The sequence below is a fragment of the Falco punctatus genome, assembly GCF_963210335.1.
Source record: "Falco punctatus genome assembly, chromosome: 11".
Lineage (NCBI taxonomy): Eukaryota > Metazoa > Chordata > Aves > Falconiformes > Falconidae > Falco > Falco punctatus.
In genome coordinates this window covers 7,993,109-8,018,855 of record NC_137591.1, presented here as the reverse complement: position 1 = coordinate 8,018,855, position 25,747 = coordinate 7,993,109, and the positions used below count along the sequence as shown (strand labels likewise).

The 25,747-nt window shown below is 37.8% G+C and overlaps 1 protein-coding gene across 1 annotated transcript in view; it reads right to left on the bottom strand.

Moving 5' to 3' along the window:
* Positions 1 to 25,747, bottom strand: part of FAF1 (Fas associated factor 1) — a 171,608-nt gene that overhangs the window by 114,338 nt on the left and 31,523 nt on the right. The window contains exons 3-7 of the mRNA XM_080406277.1: positions 21,522 to 21,568; positions 17,419 to 17,618; positions 14,029 to 14,120; positions 13,583 to 13,671; positions 5,327 to 5,432 (exon numbers count right to left, since the gene is read on the bottom strand). Of these exons, the coding sequence (XP_080262403.1) occupies positions 5,327 to 5,432; positions 13,583 to 13,671; positions 14,029 to 14,120; positions 17,419 to 17,618; positions 21,522 to 21,568 (534 nt within the window). The remainder of the gene's footprint in view (positions 1 to 5,326; positions 5,433 to 13,582; positions 13,672 to 14,028; positions 14,121 to 17,418; positions 17,619 to 21,521; positions 21,569 to 25,747) is intronic.

Here is a 25,747-nt window from a genome sequence, read left to right as displayed (position 1 = left end):
TCAAGAAGCTGATTTCACTTCACAAAATTTTTTTATCTCCTTGTTTAAAAAGTCAAAACCTGGCTTGCTAGCTAGTACTCATTTACCACTGTAGAACACTAAGGCTATCACAGTGATAGATGTTTAAATTATGTATACTGCTGTTATGACTCACTATAAATTGAATATAATTTTCACATGACAGGTTTCTTTAAAAAGCAAACAAAACGTACAAATTTCACAAAAGAATATATGACTCAAGTACAATCAGTATAGCAACAGCTTATTTTACTAGCTTCTCTGATAGTACAAGAATAATTGAACAGTAGTGTAGAACATTTGTGTACTTCCTATTAAATACCAAAAAGTGTTAGTTAGTTATTTTTATTAGCATTAAGAATAGTTTTCAACAATTTTAAGGCAAGTAAAAAAATCTCAAAATATAGCACAAGTGTTTCTGAAACTATTAATGTGTATACCATATTCAGATTTGTCCATATTCTGATCTTTGGCAAATGTATTTTATTGTAATTACTTAGCTACAACATTAAAAAGGAGAACGTTATTTATATATACTTTTCAGGTCCCTATGCCAATGCCAGACCTTTACTGTGGATGACCTCACTCAACAACAATTGGCTTGAAAATATTTTGTACACATACCAAAAAATCAGATCTGAAAAAGGTACAAGACCTTCAGATGGATTATTTTTCTGCATGCTGAAGGTAATTCATCTGCTTACCAATATTTACATATTGCATTTATTTGGGCCTTTTATATAAGGTTTCTACCTGTATGTTTATAAATGGTCTTTTTGTATCTTGTTGTACATTCATCCACTTGTCAAAGTAGTTCTAAAAAAAAATCAGCACAAAGGACTTCAAACTGTCATTAGGGTCTGTCAACACAGAATTTATAGTTTATCTCAGCCCAAGTAGTTGTATGCACAAATAGTTCCTCCTCCTGCCTGGAGTGCTATTGGATACATTGCTTTCCATATTCCACCTTAGGCAGTAAGTCTATAGGGAGCAAAGAACAAATATATTACCTATCACAGGTGACAGGGATGCTAAGCAGCTAGCCTCTGATTAGGTTATTGGTTAAAGGAACAGAATAAAGAGCAGATGCAGCTATGCAGAGGCAGCCAGTATTTAAGGACCCATCATCTTTGCATTGTTTGCACAGATTTTATGTTTTACTAGGAACTGTAGTGCCCAGTATATGCTTTACCTAGTATTCTCAACTGCAATCGCCAGCAGTTACAAAATAAAATCATCAATTTACAAGAGGCCTGAGGTTTCTGCATATTTAACTTATCTACCCTTTAACAGTCACAGCTTGCGTACACTGGATACTTCTGTAATCCTGCACAAGATAATCACAAAAAGGCTTCATATTCTATACCAAAAGTAAAATAGACTAACGCAAACTCCTTGTTTTTAACGGAGTTACCAAGTTTGTTAAAAAAATTTTTGTTTCCCCTCCCCCCCCCCAAGTCACTGACTAAAACAACAAAAAGTGTGACGCATACTATTGTGACAACAACTCAAATTCAAGAAGTTTTTCACAAATTAGTTTGCTCCAGGATGAGAACACAAACTTGCTTTTCATGAAACTTTAAAATATTCCCCCCTCTGAAAAGGGCTGCCCTTTGTTTCCATCAAATACTATAACTACCATATGCAAAAAGGAAAAGTACTATAAATGGTCACTTCTACATGGGAACAAGTTCGCACGAATAGACATAAAACAAATTATGTTGGATGTGGCAACGCCTTGTAATAATTTAGCACATAGCTTCTCAATAAAAAATTAAAAATTCTCTCACTCCAGTTACAGACTGCCTTTACAAATTATCTTTGCAGAATAAAGAGCAAGAATTCAGACGGAAAACTCATTTTAATCTTGTAAGTATTAGGAGTTCAATTTATTAGAATTGTCCTTATTTAATACGCTGGAAATGTACTAATTTACACTCTCCTAACTGGCACAAAACCTACTAATTTCCACTTTAAAATGCAGATCATGGAAAAAAGTAACCATGATATTTCCCAGAACAGTATCTGCCCAGAATTAATTTAATACTGCAATTCTACAAGAACAAACACATGTCAGAAGCCTGTGACACAGATTAATTTGCAATTTAAACCAACATTTTATCATTAACTTTCCAAGTTAACAATGCCCCTGCCCAATGCAAAAAAAAAAAAAAAAATCCAATATCCAGAATTTTGGACAAGTGCAGTTTAATTTTTTACTTAATTTCTGAAGATTCCGTATAGGCTTACAATCCCACATCAATGTAACTGAATGTAACTTATATTTTTGGAACTGAGAAATTAAATTTTATTACTTAAACAGTTGAAGATTTGGATAAAGCATGTTAAAAAAAAAAAAAGGCATTTTGAAGTGCCATCCAAAATCTAACCACTGAATTAATATGCAAGAAATTGTGGAAGCAGACATGAGCCCTACGGCTTTAGGCTTCTTTCAGAGAATTTTCTGTCAGATTGTTTCCCCATTAAACACCAAGATTTCTTCAAAATAACAAATCATCCAAGTATCATTTACTATTAAACATGCATTCTAAACAATAATAAAAAAGATGACAGAGAAGTGAAACAATAGTCATTTCAGAAAGCACAGTTGAGAGCTCGCTGGATTTTTCATTTAGTCCACTGCAAAATATTTATGACAGTTTGGAAAGGGTGGTGGGCTTGGGTTTTGGTGTGGTGGTTTGGTTGGTTAGTTAGTTGGGTTTTCTGAGACACTTGGAAAAAACATCTATTCCTTAAAATTCACAGTACTAATAATAACAACAAATGAACAACTAGCCCTGGAGAGACAGTTGAATCCAATTGTGGCAAGCAGTAGAACATTTATAGAATTTTAAATATTTCTTTTAATAATTGATGTACTCATTTTGAATCTTTCTGCATAGGATATAAAGTGTGAGTAGACTGCATTAACACTGCTTAAACATTTCAACTTGTCAGTATGGCCAAGTCGATTTCTGAAATATTTGCAGTATTTTCCCATCGAAACAGTAATAAAGGTAGAATAAATATATGCCACTGCTTTATAATCACTGAACATTAATGAATATTTTATGTCTTTTTAAATCTCCCTGTTTAATTTAAAAGGGTGAAATTAAGTCTCCTCCCTGCAATATGCCAATTATCTGTAAATCAAACAATAACTTGGCCATTATACTCCTTTTTGTTAATATACCAGAAGCTAATTTGAAAACACTGAACGGCATTTTTAGGTAATAATTGAATAGTCCTTCCTGCCCTCTTGTGGTTGGCAACTGCAACTCACATAGAGCTTTTCCACGACTACAAAAATATACCAGAAGGAAAGTAAACTATTAATTTGTTAAAGTGTGAACAAGGGGGGGGGGGGGGGGGGTGGTGGTTAAAAAAAAAAAAAAAAAAAAAAAAAAAAGTTAACAGTCCCCGGAGAGGAGAGAAGAGAAGGAAAGGTGTCACCGTTTCCTCCAAATCTCACAGACTAGCTAGATTCATCAATCATTTGTTACAATGCTCACTCTATGCTAGAAGAAAAAAATTAAAAATCCATTAGGAAAATAATATACAAACCAGTCCTTGTTTTCTATAATTAGACAAGTGTTTGCCAGCCCTTTCACCTCAGCCAAATTCCCAGTGATCTCCACAAGACTTTGAGCAGACAGACATATTCACCTGCTTAACATCAGCTGCACAGAAAGGTCCGGAGTTCTCTTTTCATTTCAGCCTCTGAAATGTTCTCAATAATTTTATACACTCTGTTGATGTAATATTTAGATACAATACAGAAAGGCCAGGAAAGGTGTTTGACCCTCACACTGGTTATAGGGTTGTAGGAGTTTTGGGTTTTTTACGTTGGTTGTTTAATAGGGAAAATCATAACTGCCTTTTAAATTACATCGACTGTATGTTAACTTATTGACTGTAACCTGCCATTCCCAACAAGAAAACTTCAGTGCACATAAAGGCAGCCTAGATTCCCACACATCATCACAGTTTTCTGGTTCCTTTAACCTGGGTGAGACCCACCAGCAAAGTAGTAATTGATACAGCACAGATAAAAAACAAACAGATACTATGTATGTATGTGTTTTCTTTTAGAATCTCACAATTTAAAAATTAAAAGCAAATATTCTGATAATTTATTTCCGTAAATATTCAAATTATTTTAATTGTAAAGAGTCAGCATGGCTTCTCAGAAAACAAATTGATGCAAGTATGTTTGTTTGCTTATATTACTAAAAAAAAAAAACCAAAACACACACACAAAAACACACACACAAAACCCATACCTTACTAAAATACGTTTAAACAGGTAAAGTAGAAAACAGCATTTCACATAGAGGAAAGATCAGAATTTAGATCTTAAGAATAACAGGACTCACAATGAAAACAGTTAATGATCATTTTCATTGCTGTATGACATACTGCTCCTATAGCTAATATTACAGAACTTAAAATAATTCTGTCTACAATGTCAGCATGTGACATGAAAAACTTCAATAAAATCTGACCAACCCTAAAAGATTGAGAGAAGTGTCAGACCAATAGCAAACATACATTTAATTTGAAAAGCAAACATTTAACCTTATTGTTTTGCAATGTGAATTCTGAAGAGTCACAGTTCTAGACTGTTTGTTGTTTCCAGAAATGAGGGGGTTATATGAAAAATAACATCCAAAACATCTGGCATTAGACGAGCGCTAGGCAACAACCCTTGGCTTTAGCAAGAAGTTGTAAAAATATGCAAGGACTGCTTTGTTCTAAATTCAGTGACTCCAGAGTCATGTTAAAGGTATTTGTCCCTGTAAGACTTAATTCTGATGAAGTTCTCTACAATATCACCCCTTGCTGGCCATTCTACAGAACAGCAGTGACGCCCATTATACACAAAACCATTTGGCTCCCAAGCCAGTAAGAATTACAGCACTAGCACAGCAACCACTAATAGCAGAGGTGCCTACAAGATGGAGATGGAGCTGGTTAAAAGAAGGGAAGACAAAGGGAGTTTCAAGGAAATTAAACATAAAATGTAATTTGAATAACTGTCTTTCCTCACCACTCTAGAAAAACTCAGTAAACACTACATGTATTTTGCTACTACAATGCAAAAAGAAACATCTTTTCTGTATAATTTAATAGAAAACCTTTTTAAGGCCAAGTTCTTTAATCAAATTACAGCAATCTTGACGATCCAACCAAAAAATGACTAATAAAATAAAGGCATATCCATCAAGACCACGCAAACCTTCTTTAACAGATTTGGCATTAGCTATAATGAGCTACATTTATTCTTCAGCTGTGAAACAGCACTCACCTCCTGAATGGTACTGCTTCCTGAGAAGTTGAGGTTGTACTCCCGCTGGACTTCTCGATGGGTGACGATCAGCATGAAGTTTTGATTTAATGACTCCTGCAGGGCACTGAAATGGTTGAAAGAAAAACAAGAAAATCAGGGATAAGCATGTTATAGCTTGTTTTACAGTTAGATGCAGAAACCCCAGGGTACCCTAAACTCTACATGGACATGTCCAGGCACAACATCATCATCTCTCTTTTCACTCTTAAATGCAAGGAAGCATGCTGAGAATGACCAAAGGCCATTTCTGAACTCCTTCCTTAATAAGGTGACTGCAGCCTTTAAAGCTCTTCTGATGTTAAGTATTCTCAAAATTCAGAGTCACATTATCTTCACAAACATCAGGTATACTTAGCACTCATAAAGCCATTAATACCAGACTTGTAAGCATAGTGATGACCAGACAAAATATCAAGCTACAATGCACATTAAAAACTGATGGTAAGTAGAACAAGGCAAAGCATGCTCTCGCTTCTCTAGGGTTACCTGAAGCATAAACCAAGTGGAAATTCTTCCGCTTAGTTTCATTCAAAGCACATAAATCCAGCTAACTAGAACTAGAAAACTAACAACAGCAAAATTCTCATGGGGGTATTGAGCATTTAGAAAAGTTAGTTCTGCTCAAATTGTTTAAAACATACATTAAAATGTCTTCAATCATATGAATTAAAACAAAATAAATCTTAAGATACAGATTAAATAGGCCAACTATATACTCATGTTGCCACAAATGTGGGATTTTTTGTGGGATTTTCCTGGTAACAAAACATCTGGATGTTAAAAAGGCATCCTGTTTCCTTAATCAGGTACAAAATTATGCAGCTATCTACTTCTCAAAATAAAAGGCAGGACTTCTGTTACAGACATAGCAATTGCAGCTGCGTACAATCTTATACAGGCTGCAGCAACATGGTAACACAGCTTGGATTTCTAAACATTTATGCAGACTTGACCTGTTCAGTGGCATATGGAATTAAATTGAGCTTATTTGATTCTTTTTGTTTTTATCACATACTCTTAAAAGAATGACAGACTGGATTTTTTTTCTTCACATCTTCACTATTCCATGACACTTCAAGATGTCATTCCTTTTAGCAATAAAGGGCAAATTCTGTATGCAAACCAACACAGCTGTATCTTAAGATACAAGACGAGAAGAAAGACTGCTAGATTATTTGAAACCTGATTTGTTAGTTTTAACTTCTACTGGAATTACTGATCTGCAGTTTTGCTGCTCAGATCGTAATGAACCCATGCAATACTCAGGATGCTTTAGCAAGAGATGCACAATCTGCTTTAACATCTTAAGAAAGATTACCTTACAAAAACATCTTCACTCAGCAACTTAATTTGGATTCTGTGACATCTTAAACATAACAATCACATACTACAAAACAAAATCATGAAGTGCTATTTCTCATCTTTTATCATTTTGTAATATGGAAGATAAATATAAATTACTGTCAATGCTAAGTATGATCAAGTGTATGAGACACGCTACAACTGTAATTGAAGTCATTAATTTATGCTGGACATGAAGTTAGCTGCATTTGTCACACAAACTTGTAAGAAAAGGCCTAAAAAAAAAAAATCTTTAAAAAGTCAACAGTACCCCAAAAGAGGGGGGGGGGGGGGGGGGGAGAAGAAAAAGATACTTCTGAAAAGTTGTATGTCTATTGACAAAGGTAATCCTAACTTGATTGTAAATAGGTTTGACATTGCCATAACCATATTTTCTGTTGGCAAATATTCAGCAGCAACTACAATACCCTGCTGTGCTTTTTCAGATTCTAATTTTTTTATTTGTTTTCAACAAATACTGGAGGCGAATGACATATTTAATTGCTCTGAAAACATTAATTACAGCATATGTGAATGGCTCTGAATTCCATACAGAATCACACAAGGCTCTGTTACAGCTATTTTTTTACTCTATCTGAAAATCTGTAAACTGATAACGTGACTCACATTTTCATTCTGTAATTGATGTAAACATAAAATGAAACAGGCCAGTTCGATTAAACCCTCAGTCTCTCAAGGTATGCATGATACACAAACTTCAGTACTATCCAAAATATAGCATGCTAATAAAAACCATCTGTTCATAGGAAAGGTTTTCCACTTCTCTATTCCATGTGGATGTGATAGCAAAGAGTATTTATAAAAGGAAAGAACACCATTCAAACAGTTCATTTAAATAAAGTGCCTTAAAATTTATGAAAAGCCTCGATTTTTGCAGTAACTAACAATTTTGACACCTCTACTTTTTGGATTTCTAAACACCACAAGCTGAATGTTGTTAACAAGCAAATTCTCAGTACATAGTCATAGCCAAATCCCAAACCAAATCCAGTCAAAAAAAGCTGCTAAAAACTAAGCTAGCTAAAAAAACCCAAACCAACCAACCAACCAACCAACCAACCACAAAACTGAAAAAAATGAGGAAAAAATGGGTTTTGAAAGTTTTGGCAATTAAAGTGCATGGTTAATTATTCAGCTTCCCTTCAGAAAAATAATATAATGAGGAACATTACTTCTGCTTACACAGAAATGCAGTGGTCAACTGATCCAATCTTTTGAGCTCCTAGATCAAAACTTCATGTGATCTGACAGCCACAAGACCTGGGCCATGTAAGTTGACAAGTCAATGGGAGGAGGAATTGATGGCACATCCACCGAGACGTTTGTGCCAACAACTTCCTAGGGTTTTTTTGAGCCATTTTGTGCCAACAATAAGCAGCCCTCTGTGGGATGGGGTTGATTTGAACATACGGCTGGACAGCCAGTGATGTCAGTCCCTTCCCATACACAGTTCCTCCAGCAACTAGGGATGTAGATTGCCCCAAATTATTTGTGCCAATAGAAATCAGCTTCCAAAACACACCCTGCCCTAAAATTATGTTTTCAGCCATTAAGGCTAGGATCAAACATACCAGATAAGTTGAATTTAAAGGCAGCTTCTCATTGACAGTAAGCTGAAGCTTACTTTTAATTCTTTTCAGGTGCACATAACTCTATTGAGAAGACTGACTTTGAACACAGTGCAGACTTCTAAAATTCTGGCTTCAGTGTTTGCAGCTGATTCATCTTCCTGCAAATGTTATCAGTTGACTAGAATCTTCCAAATGAAATATCTGCACTAAAAGGTGGGGGGGGGTGTGGGGGGGTGGGGAAATCAGGGCCAAACTCCAGGTCCGTTACAGTCCAGACAAATTTTCTCGCCCCCCCCCCCCCCCCTTTTTTTTTTTTGCCATCACTGCTAAACAGAATTTAATTAACCTGAAAATTAATTAGTGGGAAAAGAAAACTGAATTCTAGAAACAGGACTAAAGTAGGCCATTCTTATCAGCACCGTTCCCCCCTGCTGCAAAACCTAGCTTTCAAAAAGATTTGCTAGTGGGTTATATACTGCCATTACTTTTTTTATTTCCTCAGCTGAATGATTGTATATTTGCCACTCAGCACAGGAGGCGAAGAAGCTCGATGGTATTTTTGGTCACCTATCTCCAATTAGAGGAACTCTGCCTACACCCAAAAAAGAAGTCCAAAAACAGAGAAAAGGAAATAGACCTGAGCACAGGTATCACTCTGATCAGTTCTAGCAAGAGAGACTTGGACCAGTTTAGTATTTCATATAGATTGCCTATATAGCATCAGTTATTGGCATTATCACAATACACAGAAACTGCAAAGGCAGACCAGGATTCAGCTGGGGTTGAAACTCTACGATATGCAAACACAAATGTTCCTCTTTGAAGCTTAAATTTCAAGCAACGGAAGTTGCAAGAATTTTTTTTTTTTTCCACCAAACTCAAAATATCAAAACTCAGTTAAGAGTCTGGAAAGAGTTTATTCCCTAGCTACTCCATACAAATTCCAATACAGTAGAATTTATAAATCACAAGTCTAATAAATTAAGAACAGAAACAATATTTAGCCAAAAAATGTGTAACAGCAAATAACGCTAATCTTAGGGGACAGCAACTGTTCAATCAAGTCTATGCAATGCTGAAGCAAGATGGTATTATTGACATTTATTATATTTTAAGCCTCCAGTTTTACTGCTTTTCTATTGCTCTGTAACACTTAATATATAAAAGATTGGTTTTATATAGTGTTAAGTGACTGCCTTAATGCTTTGATTTTTGATGCAATACTTTGCTTTTTTAACAGCATTTTCCTTTGATATTTTAGTAATAATTTAAGCTTTGAAACAAAAAGTGTATCTTTAATCAATAATCAGCAAATGCTCCTGTTCATTGCAGTTCTGTAAGTTTTTATGAAACACATTCAGTATTTCCCATTAGGCAGTAACTTCCTCAGTCACATGGAGATTTCCCCAGAAAACTCTGAATTTTATATAAATAGGTATGACACAAGGTAATTAACATTTCCATTTTAAACTTACAGATTAATACAAGCTCATGTCAACAGAAGTCCAAATTTACTGTAATTACAGATTATTTACATTAAAACAAAATAAGAAATCAGTATGTAAATGTAATGTTTGTTGTAGCTAATGCAGCAGGAGGTGGTAGATTAGGTTCAAACAGCAATCAGTTAGCAAATCTGGCTAACATGTAAATGAGCAGAAGCCCTTTTGTTTACATTCTATTGCATTTTAAACTTCAGGATTTTTAAACTGTCTCATGAGCAGATGTGAAAATAAAACATTAATCTTACCATTCTTACTGAAGCTTTCAAAGTAACTAAAGCAAGGCACTGCTCCTGTCCAGCTAAACAGACAATACTAATAACTGGAGTTGCAGGTTACATTGCTCTTAATTAACACTCTGCTACAGTTGATAACGCACAAGACGACACATGCCACAATCCTCACTGCTCTGCAATGTCCTAAAACACAGGCATTCAGCAATATATGGACCCATTACTTGAAAGACAGGGGTTGTGGTTTTTTGTCCTACCACACAGATGCTAACACTTCTTAAATAAGTTACAATCGCTTAGCAAAATACATTCTTTGTAATAATCTCCAAGGTATGCACCTGGTCAAATAGCTTGCAATTGTTTTGAACCTGCCAATGATACATCAGGTATAACGAAGTATCTAAAACTTTCAGCTATTTCACAAAAAAGTATAAATACAAAATATGTTATGCCCCATTAAAGTGACAACCAAAGAAAAAACTGATAAGAAGTATCTCCCAAAACACACAGGACAGAAAGGAGAGACTATCCAGGTGACCTAGCTCCATGGCTAGACTCGTGTGCCTACGCTTTTGATGCTCCTCTCTTGCATTCTCCTAAACCTTTTTCCTGAACTGGGTATTGCCAGCTTTCAAGAAGCACCCCAGGCAACAAAGGCAAGGAATCACAGCCTGAGGAAGCAAAGTATCTAATCTGACCAAGCTGGTGCAAGAGATTTCTCCCCCTGGAGAATTAAATGATAAACGTTCTTTGGCACCTTTCCTTTTAAGGCTGCTTTCCAAAAGAAATTGTGTTCTTCTCCACCCACTTGTCCCATATGGTAACTTTTGAACATATTCACTAGTCTGACGGTGTTATAAAGGTCTCAAAGATCGGGTGTAAATCAACAGCCAGGTAGAGGAAAGAGACCCAAATTACTACCCACCCTAGTGAAAGCCTGTATTACAAACATAGTATTTTATACTCCATCTGTCTGACCTCTGGCCAATGATCTCAGAACTACCCACAGCACACAATTTCACCTTTCTTTCAATACTACCTGACAACCAGCTGGAGAACAGAGGCACGCCAGGCCAACTGCCTATGCAGGGATTAGCGCTACAAAACATAAGAGGAAAAACTGGAGGCAGTGTCAGAGGTAGGCAGATCATGGGATCTGCACAGAGGGAGAGGGATGGGTCACTGCAGCTGCTGGGATAAGGCAGGAATTCACTAGAAATCAGGTTTCATTACATCCACAGACCATATTGTTATTATTACGGATATTGTGCACAGATAAGTATGGCTTTACCAACTTGAAATTGTGGAAGCAGGGCATGTAACTGTACAGATGGTATTTGACATTTAAATTTAATCTTTACACCTCAATTTACTAGCATGCAGCAGTAATTCACTGGGTTTCTATTACCTATAAAAACTTTAGATATGCTACTGATGAACAAAAACACCCTAGGAGATTTTTTGCTTGTTTAAACTGCAGGATCACTTTGCCATTACATTCAGATGCTAGTTTTTAAGTCAGACTGAATGGACTTAACCCAGAACTGTCACAATAAACTTCAGTGTCTATGTACCAATACATTGGAAAAGGATGTTTCAGACACTGTTCTCCCTCAGTGCCAAGAACAGGCACAAGCTGGAGTTTCTAGAGTTGTGACCAGCTTGCTCCTTTTTAGAAGGGCACACACATAAAATACCACATACTGAAATCTCAGGCTTTTCAAATATCACTTTCTGGAGATACTCAAATCACAACTATTTATTTCTGGCTCAATACAGAAGGTATTTGAAAAAAATGGCAGATGAACTCACAAAGTAAGAGGCAAAGTTCCTTAACATCCATTAATAACAGATGTGAGCATGATGCTTTTAAAAATTGTGGGTAACAAACTAATCCGAGTAATAACTGACCTAACAGTAGGCAGTAAACAGTGTAACTGGGTTTGGTACATTGCCTCAATTAGATGTGTTTTGATCTGCATTGATGGTTTAATTGGAGGCAAGCCTCCCCTTTCATCTAGAATTTATGACTTCAGGGAGATGATCTAGCCTTCAAATTATCCTTGTTTAAATAGCCACTAATTAATCATCGTTTGCTATCCCAAAGCTACCAACTTTATCTTAAAAAAAATCCAGAACTAATCTCCAGTATGAAACAAGTATAAACTGCAAAGGTAACAACCACTTTGATTTTACTAGCGAGTAAAATACTTTGAAACTATTCATCCAATAAAAAAAGCCTAAGTACTGTTTTTAAACAGTTTGTTATTATGCAGCTTATTACAGTTGCAATAAACAACATTCTTCATGCCCCAGTTTTCTTTGCCGAACCGAAGACATTCAAAATCACGATACACAGCGATACCTGGGTGGAAAATTTTGAAGTTGGAACTGGATTTACAAAAAAAATACAACAGACAATTAGTATCTACATAGTTTTTCCACACTATTTTAACCACTGTCCTTCAATTAGCTGCTGAAGTACAACGGCTTACTGTCCTCACAGAGAACTGCAGCTCACACGCTGTGCACCACCGCTCTGCTCCCGTGCTGCTGCTCCCTATCTTAACGCTTTTCTTTATTATTATTATTACTACTATAATTGATACCAGCATTCTTGTTTTCTCCACAGACTACACGGGTACGTGCACAAGTACCTTGGAGTAACAAATGAGATCGTGTTAGCTATTGGGAAAGCAGTTATTTATGACTAGCGACTGCCAAGGGCTGCCCGCACCCGCCACACGGCCGCACCCGCGGGAGGCCCGGCCGCCGGGGCAGAGCCCGCCAAGGGCGCCCCCGCGGCTCCCGCAGGCCCGGTTCCGAGGCGCCCCCTAGCGGCGACCCAGCGACATTCCCCGGCTGCTGGCAGCCTGCGAGCCTGCCTCTGCGCGAGGCGAGGGCGGGAAAGCACCGGCCCGAGCAGCCAGAGCAACTAATTGCAGATCGCTTTGTAAGAGTAACGATTCCGTTTTCTATAAAAGTGACGTCTCTGTTTCAAACCTTAGCAACATGCACTGGCACACGAGCACTCACCCTTAACTTTCTGAGTATTCACGTCACCAATAACAGCTACCTGCTCAGTCAAAGGAGATTCATCATTCGGCCTGTCTGCATATATTTTTATGTTGTAAAAGCCCAAGCAGATACAATAAAAATAATGTAACAGACATTTCAGAAAGAAAATTCTAATCTGCTGGCAATGATTTATACCAGTTTACCTCACATGACCCAACGTAACGCAGTAGCTTCTGAAAGGCCAGCTCTCATTCCACGGTGACTAGACTTTTGTTAAATTAAAGATGTCGCATCTGGGAGGTGTAAAGTTCTAGTACCTAAGCAGTTCACATACCACACATCAAGGTTTCAGAAAACTTAAATAACCTCCTTTCCAGCAATGAGGTGCTGAGGTAGCTCATCCCAACAGTAGAGCAGTGAAAATGCTCTGTATTCACTGACTGCGGATCCCTGCAAGGACACACATGGCTTCACAAAAACCACACAAAACCAAATCATACAAGTACAATTTATGGCCAGAGGACTTACCCAGAATGACTTGAAGAAGGAGGAGGCAGGTCAGGTGTTAGAACATAAAGACTATTATTTTTTGGCAAGTGTAGAGTTTTTAAAACAGTCTGAGGGGAGAAAAATCATTATAAATACAAAACAGTCACCAATTCTGGCACATTATTTTATTTCTTTCAATTACCGATACCTACAATACCACCAAATATTTTGTGGAGATATATTTACTGTTAACTTCATAACATCCTTTTTGTAGGTGGGCCATGTTATATTTAAAAAACAACACAAACTAAAGAGATTTGTCCTGATCTTTTCTGTAACATTTTAGTTTAACAGTTCCTTGTATGCCACCTGAGACATCTAACACTGCTTGAAACTCTCAACTCTTGCACTATAATCCCCACCCCCACAGATGCTCAGTTTGAAACTCTGAATTCAGTTATGTGAAAACACAGTCAAGAACTTACACTATCATCTACATCTCCAGTCTTCCACCCTTTTAACAACATCTTGGATGCAGGAATCTGAAGTTCATTTTCTAGAATATGTTTGATATCTCCTGAAAAGAAAACAAAGAAAATACATAAAGTAGTAAGTGTGTGCATTTTATTACAAACAGTACTGAGTTAAAGTGTTTTTTAAAAAAAAAAAAAAAAAAGCAAGGGAAAATTTTCTGTGTAAACCTTGTAGTTACCCTTGTAACAACACTTCAAACAGTAAAGGACAAATGAAGCTCATAAAGAAATAAAATCACATAATGCGTGAATGATTGGAGAATCACATAATGATTTGATGATTTGGATGTGTATTTGAGTAGTTCTACACTGCAGATAGCTAAACACACACATCTGTGGATACCTGCTACCTGGAGCAATGGCCTTCGCCAGCAGTAAAGAGGGTACGTATTTTTGATGTTCAATTCCATTATCAATAGTCCTGACCTAAGGAATTGAAGTATCCATAAAATTTAACTGCTCTGACAGCTTTTTCCACATTTTGCATATTTCAATACTCTCCCTGTAGCTGTCACAGTCCTAAAATAATTCATGCTGGAATGTACCTCAGGAGCTCACCTAGCTCAAGCTCAGCTCGAAGGTCTAATTAAACCAGTTTAGCCAAGGATTTGTCCAGCTGACTCTTGAACACCTCTAAGGACAGAAATTTGACAGTTTCTCTGGCCAACCTGTTCCGGTACTTCACCACTCTCCATTTTTTTTTAAAAAAAAAGAACTATCTTTTTATTGAATGGGAATTTTTGATGTTGCAAATTGTGTCCATCATTGCCTCTCATCTTATTATCACGCACCTCCAAGAAGAGTCTGGCTCCATCTTCTCTGTGTCCTCCCAGCAGGTAGCTGTAGACAGAGATAAGGCTTCTACCTCTCCCCTTCTCATCCCCAGGCTGAACAAATCCAGTTCTCTCTGTCTCTCCACCTACTCTGCCTTGTGCTCCAGTCCTGTGACCGTCTTGCTGGCCTCTGCTGGACTCACTGCAGAATGTCAACAGCTTTCTCGTACTGGGGACCTCAAAACTGGATGCAGTGCTCCAGATGCAGTCTCACAGTGCTGAACAGAGCAGAATAGTTATTTCCCTGGATCCACTGGCTACACTCTTGGTAGCATAACCTAAGACATGGCTGGCCTTCACTGCAAGGGTGCACTGCTGATGTATCCCTAGATCCTTTTTTGTTTTAATAAAGTTGCTTTCTAGCCTGTCAGTCCTCAGCCACTTATCAGGTGGGACAACATGGAGTTATGCCGTTCCAGATGCAGGACTTTGATCTCTTTGAACTTCAGGAGGCTCCAGTCAACCCATTTCTCCAAACTGTCCAGGGCCCTCTAAATAGCAGCCTTGCCCTCCAGAATATCAGCCACTTTCTCTGATCTGTACACTTTATGAACTTGCCAGGAGTACTCACCTGAACAACCAGGTTTTTCATAAAGACATTAAGCAACACTGGCACGAGGATCAACGCCTGAGGGACATCCCTAAACTAGTAACTGTTCACCAGTCAGATTTTGAGCCCAGCAGTCTAGGCAATTATCTACCTACCCTACCAGCCAGCCCACGTATCCAGTCCTTGCCTTAACAATATGACTACAAGAACACTACACCAAAGAATGTCAAAGGTCTTACTACAGGCAAAGTGACATCCACCATTCTCCCCTTGTCCACAGAGCCAGTCATCAAACCATAAAAGGCAAATAATATTGAATAGCCACAATTTGCCCAGAGCAAATATGTGCTGGACATTCCAAATCACCTTACTTTTTTTTCCCATACTCAAAAAGGGCTTCCTGAAAGATTTTCTCCATAATCTTTCCATAGACCAAGTTCAGTAGTCACCACTGAACAGTAGGCTTAGATTTTCGTTAACCCTTCTTCTCATGCTGGTACATACAGATACACTTCTAATCCCTCAGTGGTTTCAGCTTCAACTGAGCTTTGGTCTTCCTTAACTCCAAACCTGCCTACTGTGGCAACATCTCTGTATTCTTCCTGGGTAGCATGTCACTGCCTTCCACCTTCCGTATACTTTCTTTTTGTATTTAGTTTAGTCAGAAATTCTTTGTTCTTCTATGCTGACCTTCTTTCATGCTTTCTTCTCTTTCTGCATGTTAGAAGGAACTGTTGCTGTGCTTTAAAGAGGTTGTCCTTGAAGACTGACCAGCTCTTTTAGCCCCCTTTGCCCTCCAGGGCAGTGTCTCATGGGATCCTGCGAAGCAGACCCCTGAAAGAGCCAGAAATCTTCTTTCCTGAAGTCCACGATGAAATTCTACTGTTTGCCTTGCCCACTTCTCTCAGGACTTTAAAACACAAGGCTACCCTCAATTTTTATATGCCAAAATACAGACAGAAGTTCTATACTGACTGCCCTCTGCCCAACATCTTATTAACTTCTTTCAGGTATAAATAATTCAGAAAAAAAAAGTACTACGGCTGCAAAATTCTGATTTGATCAGGCATTTTATCTGCCTCACAAGGCTGCAACTCGGTGTAGTGCAGCACAGCGGAAAACAAGCAACACTGATCAAGAACTCCAACTAATCACCACTAGGTGGCACCAGCCAATACCAAATCAAATGCTAAAAAGGCAAATAAGGATCAAAAGTTTCAATTTCAAATTCCATCACAGACGTAAGGCTGCAGCATTGAAGTGTTTTGATCAACTATTTCTTCATGTAGTTCCTTATTTTGATCTTTATACGCTCTTCACTAGAAATGAGAAGTAAAAAATCCCATTTTCTTAGCAAAAGTAAATCAATTCACGGTTTGGGGAATTTAAATAATAACATGCTCTGCAATACTACCAATAGCATATTTTTAACTTACAGTTACAAAATGTATCAATTTTAGGATAAAGACAATGAACTGATAAAACAAATCTTAATTTGCAAAGAAGAGTCAAATAAAAAAAAAAGAATGCAATGATGCTCTTCACACTGCAAAGAATTCCTCTGATCTTGTCACTAATCCTGCACAGAAAGAGATGCCATAGAGATTCAAAAAGGAAATGTCAGGATCACCTGCCTATTAGTGGATTGCATCCACACTAATCTTACCCCAAATTACATTTTCATGCCTGAACTTAATCGGCAATCTTCATTTTGCTTCTGAAGCAAATTCATAAGAAAACTAGATTTCAAAGTATTTGATAGATCACTAACCTTTACAATGGATTAGTGAAATTTTACTTTTTTAAAGCTGCAAAGAGATTTGAAAATGGTTAGTAGCTGTGGAGGCTGCATTTTCTGGGGGATTCTTTTTCTTTTTTGAGGGGCTTTGTTTTGCTTTTTTTGTTTTGTTTTAACAATTTTACCACAACAGTTTTCACTTCATTTTTACAAATCCTTACCAACTGTGGAGCTGTCTTCAAGTACTACATCCACATTTCTATCTCTGTACTCAACCCTGAAGTCAAGCATTCGAGGTTGTCTTTCCACTATTTGTCTAGATGGCACTACATGGCGAAATGCTGAGGATGAGGAAGGAGTTGAAGAAGAATGACTCGTGGGGCCATACGCTGGTCCATGTAAAGTCTCTCCACCATACTCACTGAAAGATATGTAGATAAGTAGGTTTAAACAGAACAGTTAATATGTTTAATTTGAAGTTAAAGCAAAATGGACAGTATTAGTCACATACTATGGTCCACAGCGCACAGTCTTGAATAAACTACGCTGTCATATCTTAAAGTACCGTTTTACTAATAATTAGCAAATCACTTTCAGATCAGCAATTTTAACATTTCAGTGACTCAGAAGTGCTATAGGAGAACAGCTTATATGACAAACAAGCATTTAAGCCATTATTTTGGTCTAAAGTTCACTATATAATTATTATCAGAATTGTCTTAAGAAGAAGGATTACTTCCTGTCCCAGCAACGATGTGACCAGATAAAAACTGGCACCATGGCAACAACCAGCCATCTACATCATTGGGCTAGTATCAAATGGAAACGAGAATAAGAAATAAGGCTTAAAATACTGCACCTGGATTGGTATTTTCCAATATCAAGTCAGAGGAAAACATGTTAGATATGAATAGTTACATAGTAATTAAGATAATGAGCTACATATCACAAGAAATACCTAGAAGTACAACAGTAATGCAATGCCGAATTCTAGCTTGCCTTTAAGTTCAAAATCCTTCAAGCCTCCTGGTCACTCATAAAAGGATGTCTCCATACCTGGCTGCTCAAGAATACATACAGCATTACAGGTCAGAATAAATTGGGAAACCCTCACTACCCAGAAGCACTTCATCTTCATCAGTGAGCCTCTCCACAAGAAGCATGTAACTGGGGTTAGAAACAAAGGTACAAAACATGAAATTTAAGGCACATTACTCCAAGCAAAAAATCCCCTGTGATGTACAGGAAATAAATTTGGAAGGCTAGAAACTTCATAGGGTAAGCCTGGAGCTTTGCCTTACAGATGTTCTTATCAGGAAGATTATCTGTGCTGGGTAGTTACAGTGTATCATGATGGAGGATGCAAGCTAATAAAATGTATGCACTGGAAGAATGGAAGTTGAGCAAAGAAGGATTTAGGAAATGCTGAGATGTAAATGGTCTCATTTTCATTCTTAAACAGAACTTCTTTGAAAAATGCATTCTGTCCTTGGAAGATACCACAATATCTCTCAATGCAAATCCTTCTTATAGCAAGCCAAATCTGTCATCCAGAAGAGGCCTGAACATAAAAAGGTGTAAATGTGGATGGTGTGCATATCAAAGAAGTGCAGAAATTATACACAGCTGTTGCAAATCCCATCACTGTACCTTCCACATTTGAAAAAGAAAAACATGTTATGCTTGTAAAACAAGGGTCTCCACTTCTCACATCAGCAAGCTCAGAAGGATGAATTCCCATCTACAAGGGCCCACGCTCAAAGGTCAAAGACCCACTTCAGAGGTCTAAATAGTACAGGAAACTGTCTTATTTTCAGGATTTAAAAAAGTATGAATACTGAGTGATATGTTATTGTCTCAAATCTGATGGTCAACTATGAATAAAGTACTGTATTTTGTTAACAGAACCCAAGATGCACTGAATATCCTGATTCTCAGGACTGGACTCTTCTTTTTTTTTTATTATTACACAATGTAACTGAATTACAAAACAATTCTTTTTTCCCTTCAAGAAATTAACTTACTTCAAGTCCAGTTGTATTAATTCTGCTTGATTCCACCACAAAAGGCATCCTACATAACTCACTGGCAACCTCTACTGGGACATCAAAAGCCTCCTATCAGTAAAATAAGCCTCATCTGAAAACCACTGGAAACTAGGTTTCTAACTCTTCTAAGCCTCCTTTTAAACCACTTTCATTGGAAGAAAAAAAAAGATTGGACATTTGACTGTCTAACCATTTCTAAAAAATAATAAATTAGCGTGGAAAAAAGCTGTAAGTGGGTGGACACTGGACAACCTTGTTAGCTAAGGCAGGCATGATGACTCCCCAGCTCCTTCCCCCTGACCAAATGGTTCCAAACATTCTGGTATTTTGAATATAAATGATTTGAGGTCAGGACCTACTAACATAGGTAGAAAGACCGCTCAACACAACTGAGACTTGATCTCAAATGGACTAGGTAGGCCTGATGGTAAATAAACAACTAGTAACTTCACTAAGCAAACAAGCTTTTAACCCAAATCAAAAAGACCAACACCGAACTGAGTGGTGCAGTCAACATGCTGGAGGGAAGGGACGCCATCCAGAAGAACTTTGACAGGCTTGAGGGGTGGGTCCAAGTGAACCTCAAGAAGCTCAACAAGGACAAGTGTGAGGTCCTGCGCGTGGGTCAGGGCAATCCCAAGCACAAACCCAGGCTGGGCAGAGAATGGACTGAGAGCAGCCCTGCAGAGGACTTGTGGGTGTTGGTGGAGAAGCTCAATATGACCCAGCAATGTGCATTTGCAGTCCAGAAAGCCAGCGGTATCCTGGGCTGCATCACAAGTTTGGCCAGCAGGTCGAGGGAGATGATTCTCCGCTTCTACTCTGCTCTTGCGAGGCCTGACCTGGAGTGCTGCATTCAGCTCTGGGGGCCCCAGCATAAAAAAGGGCATGGACCTTATGGAACGGGCCCAGAAGAGGGCCACGAAGATGATCAGAGGCTGGAGCAGCTCTCCGATGCAGCCAGGCTGAGAGAGTTGGGGTTGTTCAGCCTGGAGAAGAGAAGGCTCCAGGGACACCTTATAGCAGCCACCCAGCACCTAAAGGGGGCCTACCAGAAAGATAAGGACAAACTTTTTTGTAGGGCCTGTAGCAACAGGACAAGGTGTAATGGTTTTAAACTAAGAGAGGTTGGACTTAGATTAGATATTGGGAAGAAATTCTTTACTGTGAGGACGGTGAGCCACTGGCACAGGCTGCCCAGAGCAGCTGTGGATGCCCCATCCCTGGCAGTGTTCAAGGCCAGGCTGGATGGGGCTTGGAGCAACCTGGTCTGGGGGAAGGTGTCCCTGCCCATGGCAGGGGGGCTGCAACTAGGTGATCTTTAAGGTCCCTTCAAACCCAAACCATTCTATGATTCTATTAACTAAAAACTGACTCTGATGACAGCTTTTGTAAGTATTAACAGATGCCAAAACACCAGTTTACCTACATTATTTATCTTTTCTCATCATTAAAATAAATTTTTTCAAAGAGTACATTATGTTTCTAAACAAAAATTTAAGCACTAATTTACTGTCTCAAGTAATTCAATTCCTGTTCTGCTGTTTCAAATTGCCTCATCAGCACTTACAACCTCATCCTTCAGTGACATCAAGATATCCAGGCATCAGTATACAAGCCAAAATTTAATTCAGAAGCTGAAAGAAAATCAGTAATTTTAGAAGGAAGCAAGCTTACCTTATCTAACACAGCATCTTCTGCCTGTAATTCAATTTTTTAAAAAGCTACAAAAATACAAAGATTTTTGGCTGGGGACAGGGAAGCACGGAACATTAACACCCTTAAAAACGCATAAGGAAAAAGAAAACACTTAGCCAGGAACACCTATAGATTTGCCTTGCAAATTTTTTGATCGGGGTAGGGGAGACACGGGGATGGGGACAGATGGGACAGGACACAGGAACGGGGGGGAACAACCAAAAAAACCACAACAACAAAAAAACAACAAAAACACCAACAAAAAAACACCAAGTCCTGACATCCAAGAAAGCATACCAAAGTCTAGGCTCAGTAAAGAGACAATCCTGCACAGAATGACCCCAAACCCAATTAATTCAAAATAGAAATTAAGAAATTTGAACAGGCATTCAAGCTGGTCCTCCGTCAGTATGGCAAAAATTGAACATTAAATCAGCTTTGCCAGGAACAGTATTTGTGGCTCCAGAAACTGCTTTAAAAGGATAATTACTTCATCATCTTAGGATTCAGGAACAAAAAAATGTAACGATTACCCAGTAGCATTCTCTCTGTGTACTACTCCAGTCTTCTGTGCTTACCTTTGTAGAATGCCGTTTTCTTGTGGTATTACACCATTTATAGCTGCCTGAAAAGAGAAAACAAATTTTGAGTCAAGGATACAGAGCAGCAAAAACACACGAGAACTTCTATAGTAAGTTTTTAAAAGTGATGAGCTTGCTTTAAAATATGGCATAAAATGTTCTCCATTCAGTGAGCATTCTTGGTGAACGATACTGTCAAAGTACCTGCATAAATTAAAAACCATATCTAAGCGCAAACAAACATGAACTGAAGCTCACACTCCTATGAGAGTGCAATGGATTTCCCAGGTGGAATGCAACAGGAATAAACTGCATGGCCCACGTCCAGTAAATCTAACACTTTGTACACTTGGTACATACATACAGTGAACATACTGCTTTCAAATACATCAAGCTAACAGCACAGACAAGGCAGCCAGACAGCACGTACACAGATAACCTAGTGTTTCCCAGAAGTATCAGACCTGCACAAACCTATAAACCCACACAGCCACACACACACTACATGTCACAAGCCTGACGTGCTCACAAATTGCTAAAGTTGGTGCAAACAGCTACTCAACAGGACACATGCCTCGATCACACCTATGCCTTCCAGGCAACCTGCTTCTACCTCACACCATTTAGCCCCTTAGAAGTCCTCATGTTCCAGGGAATCACAGAAATTACTATCCCCAAAAATCAAACAACCTTCAAGTAGAAGAGGAAGTAAGGTTTATGTGGTTAAATATCGTTCCGTGCTCTCCAGATCATCAGAACAAAATATTACTTATAGAAGTATAAGTACAATGCTACCAAGCTGCATTCAGATTCGGTTTTATTTGAAATTACAGAACTATTACCTATAAAAATATCTGCATTAATTCTATCTCATATTAAAATGCATTCTTTTTAAAATAATAACACACCCCAGCTACAAGTTCAAAACCCCACTGCTGACAAAACTGTCTTTCTCAACCTGTTACGGCATTGCTCCATTCTGCATTGCACAAAGCTTTAATGCATTTCCAGCACATCTGATGCTATAGAGGTTTGTATAAATTTTGAAGTTATATGTAAGCCAGGATGAGAGAAAAACTTGGAAAGCAAGTAAGACTCTCTTCAACAGTATTCAGAAGACAACTTATTTCAGACAACTTTACAGCACCAAAAAAGTGTTTTAAAATGATCCCATCACTAGGATTTTTCAGATTAAGGGGCAGTGAAAGTGATACCATGTGAGCTGCTGAAGACTACTTACACATTTGACTACTTACACATTTCACTCCTCAGCTGATTAAACTTCATTCTGATTATTGTTAGAAGATATCGGAGTAAAGATGTCAGAACCCTACCTAACTTCAGGCTTTTAATCCTAGCCCAGCAGTGGGCAGATAAGGTGGAATAGCACAGGAGGGAATTTGAGAAGGAATGAGAAAGAATTCCAAAAATATCTAGAGAGGAGAAAAAACAGACCCCAAAAGACTAATTCGATTTCTGCTCTTTGATGATCTTTATAATCACTATTGTGTTCACAGGCACATATTTGTTAGGCTTAACAGTGAGATTAAAGAGAGCTTGTAGTATCCCACTAATCTTTTTCTGCTGTACCAGCAGTGATTCATGCATTTCTACTGTCACGGCTTCTAATATCTGCTTTCATATGTCAGATATACCTGACCTATTGGCCAGAATAGCTGGTGTATGAGTGTCTGGTCCCTGATGAAGAGGAGAACACTGATGTTTTGAAGCTCATAGATTCCCTGGTACTCTAGGAGGCCGCAGAACTAAGGACAGTCATCACCTATCAACATCATTTTTGCAGAGTGACATTAAAAAAAAAACAAAACAAACAACAGCTTAAGTAAGTGCTCAATCAACACAAAAATAGATTACATCAAGATTTAAAGGCTATAGTTTCTTTTTCCCTGAATATATAAACACGGGGTTGGTTTTTTTTCAATTTCCATTAATAGATAAGGCTACATAAAGTCAAAAAGTATTACTGCTGAACTCTGCTAAGTAACTATGATATTGCAATAAGATTTATGTATTTAGAAACAAATATTGCACAAATAATAGCAAAAAAAGCAGACAAGGAAAAGGGTCACCAGTATCTATAAGCTACAGCAACTACCCATGAGGCTACACCAAATTACAGTGAAAACAAAGCTTCCTACCAGATCAGGTTTTAAATCAGTTTATCCACCATGCATGGCAATAACCAGTGGTTTCTTTTTAACCATGTGTCTCATTTATCATCATTGTGGTTTTTGCAGTCACACATAGCTCTTGATCATTTTCATCTAGTAAACCTCCAGGAAAAAGTGGGAGGCTTTGGTTTGTTTGGCTTTTTCCTGTATTGGCTTTACCCTGCCATACTCCTCAGCAACATACATTTCATTCCTGTCAATCAACAGGTAAAAGAAAGACAATAATAGCCTTCATTTTGCATCTATAGGATACAGAGAGCAAATACAGGGTTTTGTACCACAGGACCTACGCTAATAATGATCTGATGGTGCAAAAGAATTCTCTTTACTGGGAGAAAAAGAAGCTGCTTCAGCCATGAAGAAATATAACACACTTTGGCATTTCCACACTTCTTCTGTCAAAGCTCATGTCTCTGTCTCAGAGGATTAAATCAGCTCAAACTTCTTCTAAGCCCAGTTGGGTTAAATACGATAGAGGCTCCAAGCTATTTTCTTTAAAACTGAATAACTCACTTGTTCACATCCCCAGTTTTGTAAACTTGATGACATTTAAGGGGCATTGCAGTAAGAAAAAACAGCAGCAGCATTATGTACTTTTTTTGATGGAAAGACCTCTATTAACCACACTGTAAAAATAAAGAGTCTGGACACTGTTTGTTAAGCAAGATGGAAGACTAAAATTATATAGATAGCAAATGGTAGCAGTGCACATGTAGATATTGCATAAATATTAAATATCCATATTCTTGAAAAACATCTGTAAGTAGACCCTGAAAAGAAACTAAGAAAAAGGAACAACCATTTGCTTTAGAATTTCATAGGAGAAAGATTGTGACTATTGAAAAAAAAATTTAAAAAAAATAACAAGTTATTAAGGCAAGATCTGTTCCAGGCTGTTCCTCCCCAGTGTCAGTCCCCTTTGAGAGAGGATCAAGTCTCTATGGTTAATCAAACATTCAAAGTTGTGGGGATTTTTTGGGTTTTGTTGTTTTTGTTTTTGTTTTTTTTTTTTTGTCTTTCCAAACAGGGATCATTTGATCATCAAAAATGGCCTGTGTGACTAATATACAGTAATTAAAAGATGTATTGCCCTTGAAACAATTTCAGTAACAAGTGTGTTATATCTATTTGTGATTTATTAAATATAAAGATACCATGTCTGGCTCAGAAAATTTCTTCAGCTTCCAATAACCTGTTGCTTAGACTGCTACCAGGGAATTAGCACTCCATGCTTACACTGTTCTCATGCTGTATATCCGCAAGTGTCACCACTGGATACTGGGTACCACAGTTCAGATGGGTATTTGCCTGTTCTAATGTTATCACTATTTAAAGAGTGAAGCTCACCTTAAATGGAAAATTATAGGGGTTTCATGAAATTTTTCCTAAAGCCAAGAATCTTAGGTGTGTCTCAGTGCTATCCATATACAAACTCTACCATTAACACTGTTCAAACTTGGAACAGAGGAATAGAAGCCAGGACATAATTACTGCTTTGATAACAACATTCAAACAACTTCCAGGCCCACAATTTGTTTTAGGAAATTATAAGCCAAATTTAGTTATTCTTGATTTATACATTTTGTTTAGAGACATCAGTCATATACCCAGGAATTGAAGCAGTTTATTTAAGTATTTATTAAACACTGCATGACCTGATCTAATTGGACCTCCTTTGGACCAGACTGACGTCCAGAAATAACTTTGAATCTCAAGCAGCCTGTGACTCCATCATCCAACTGTATAGGACATATTGATAAACATTACTGAAAATCCTGCCTATTTAAAAGTGAATGGGAAGACAGGAATATGATGTAATACTGGACTGATGAGAGCCAGTTACAAAGGTTCAATGTAGCAATACTCTTCTCGTGTTTGTTTCAGCAGCAAGCTTCCAAATTACAGTATCAAAATTTATTCAATCCAACTTTGTTTCGTGCAAACATTGGAAACAACAAAGCAACAGGGTTAATGAAAGGTTACCACATTCATTAACAGTTTGGGCAACGCAGCAGGCTCTGTGGTATTCTA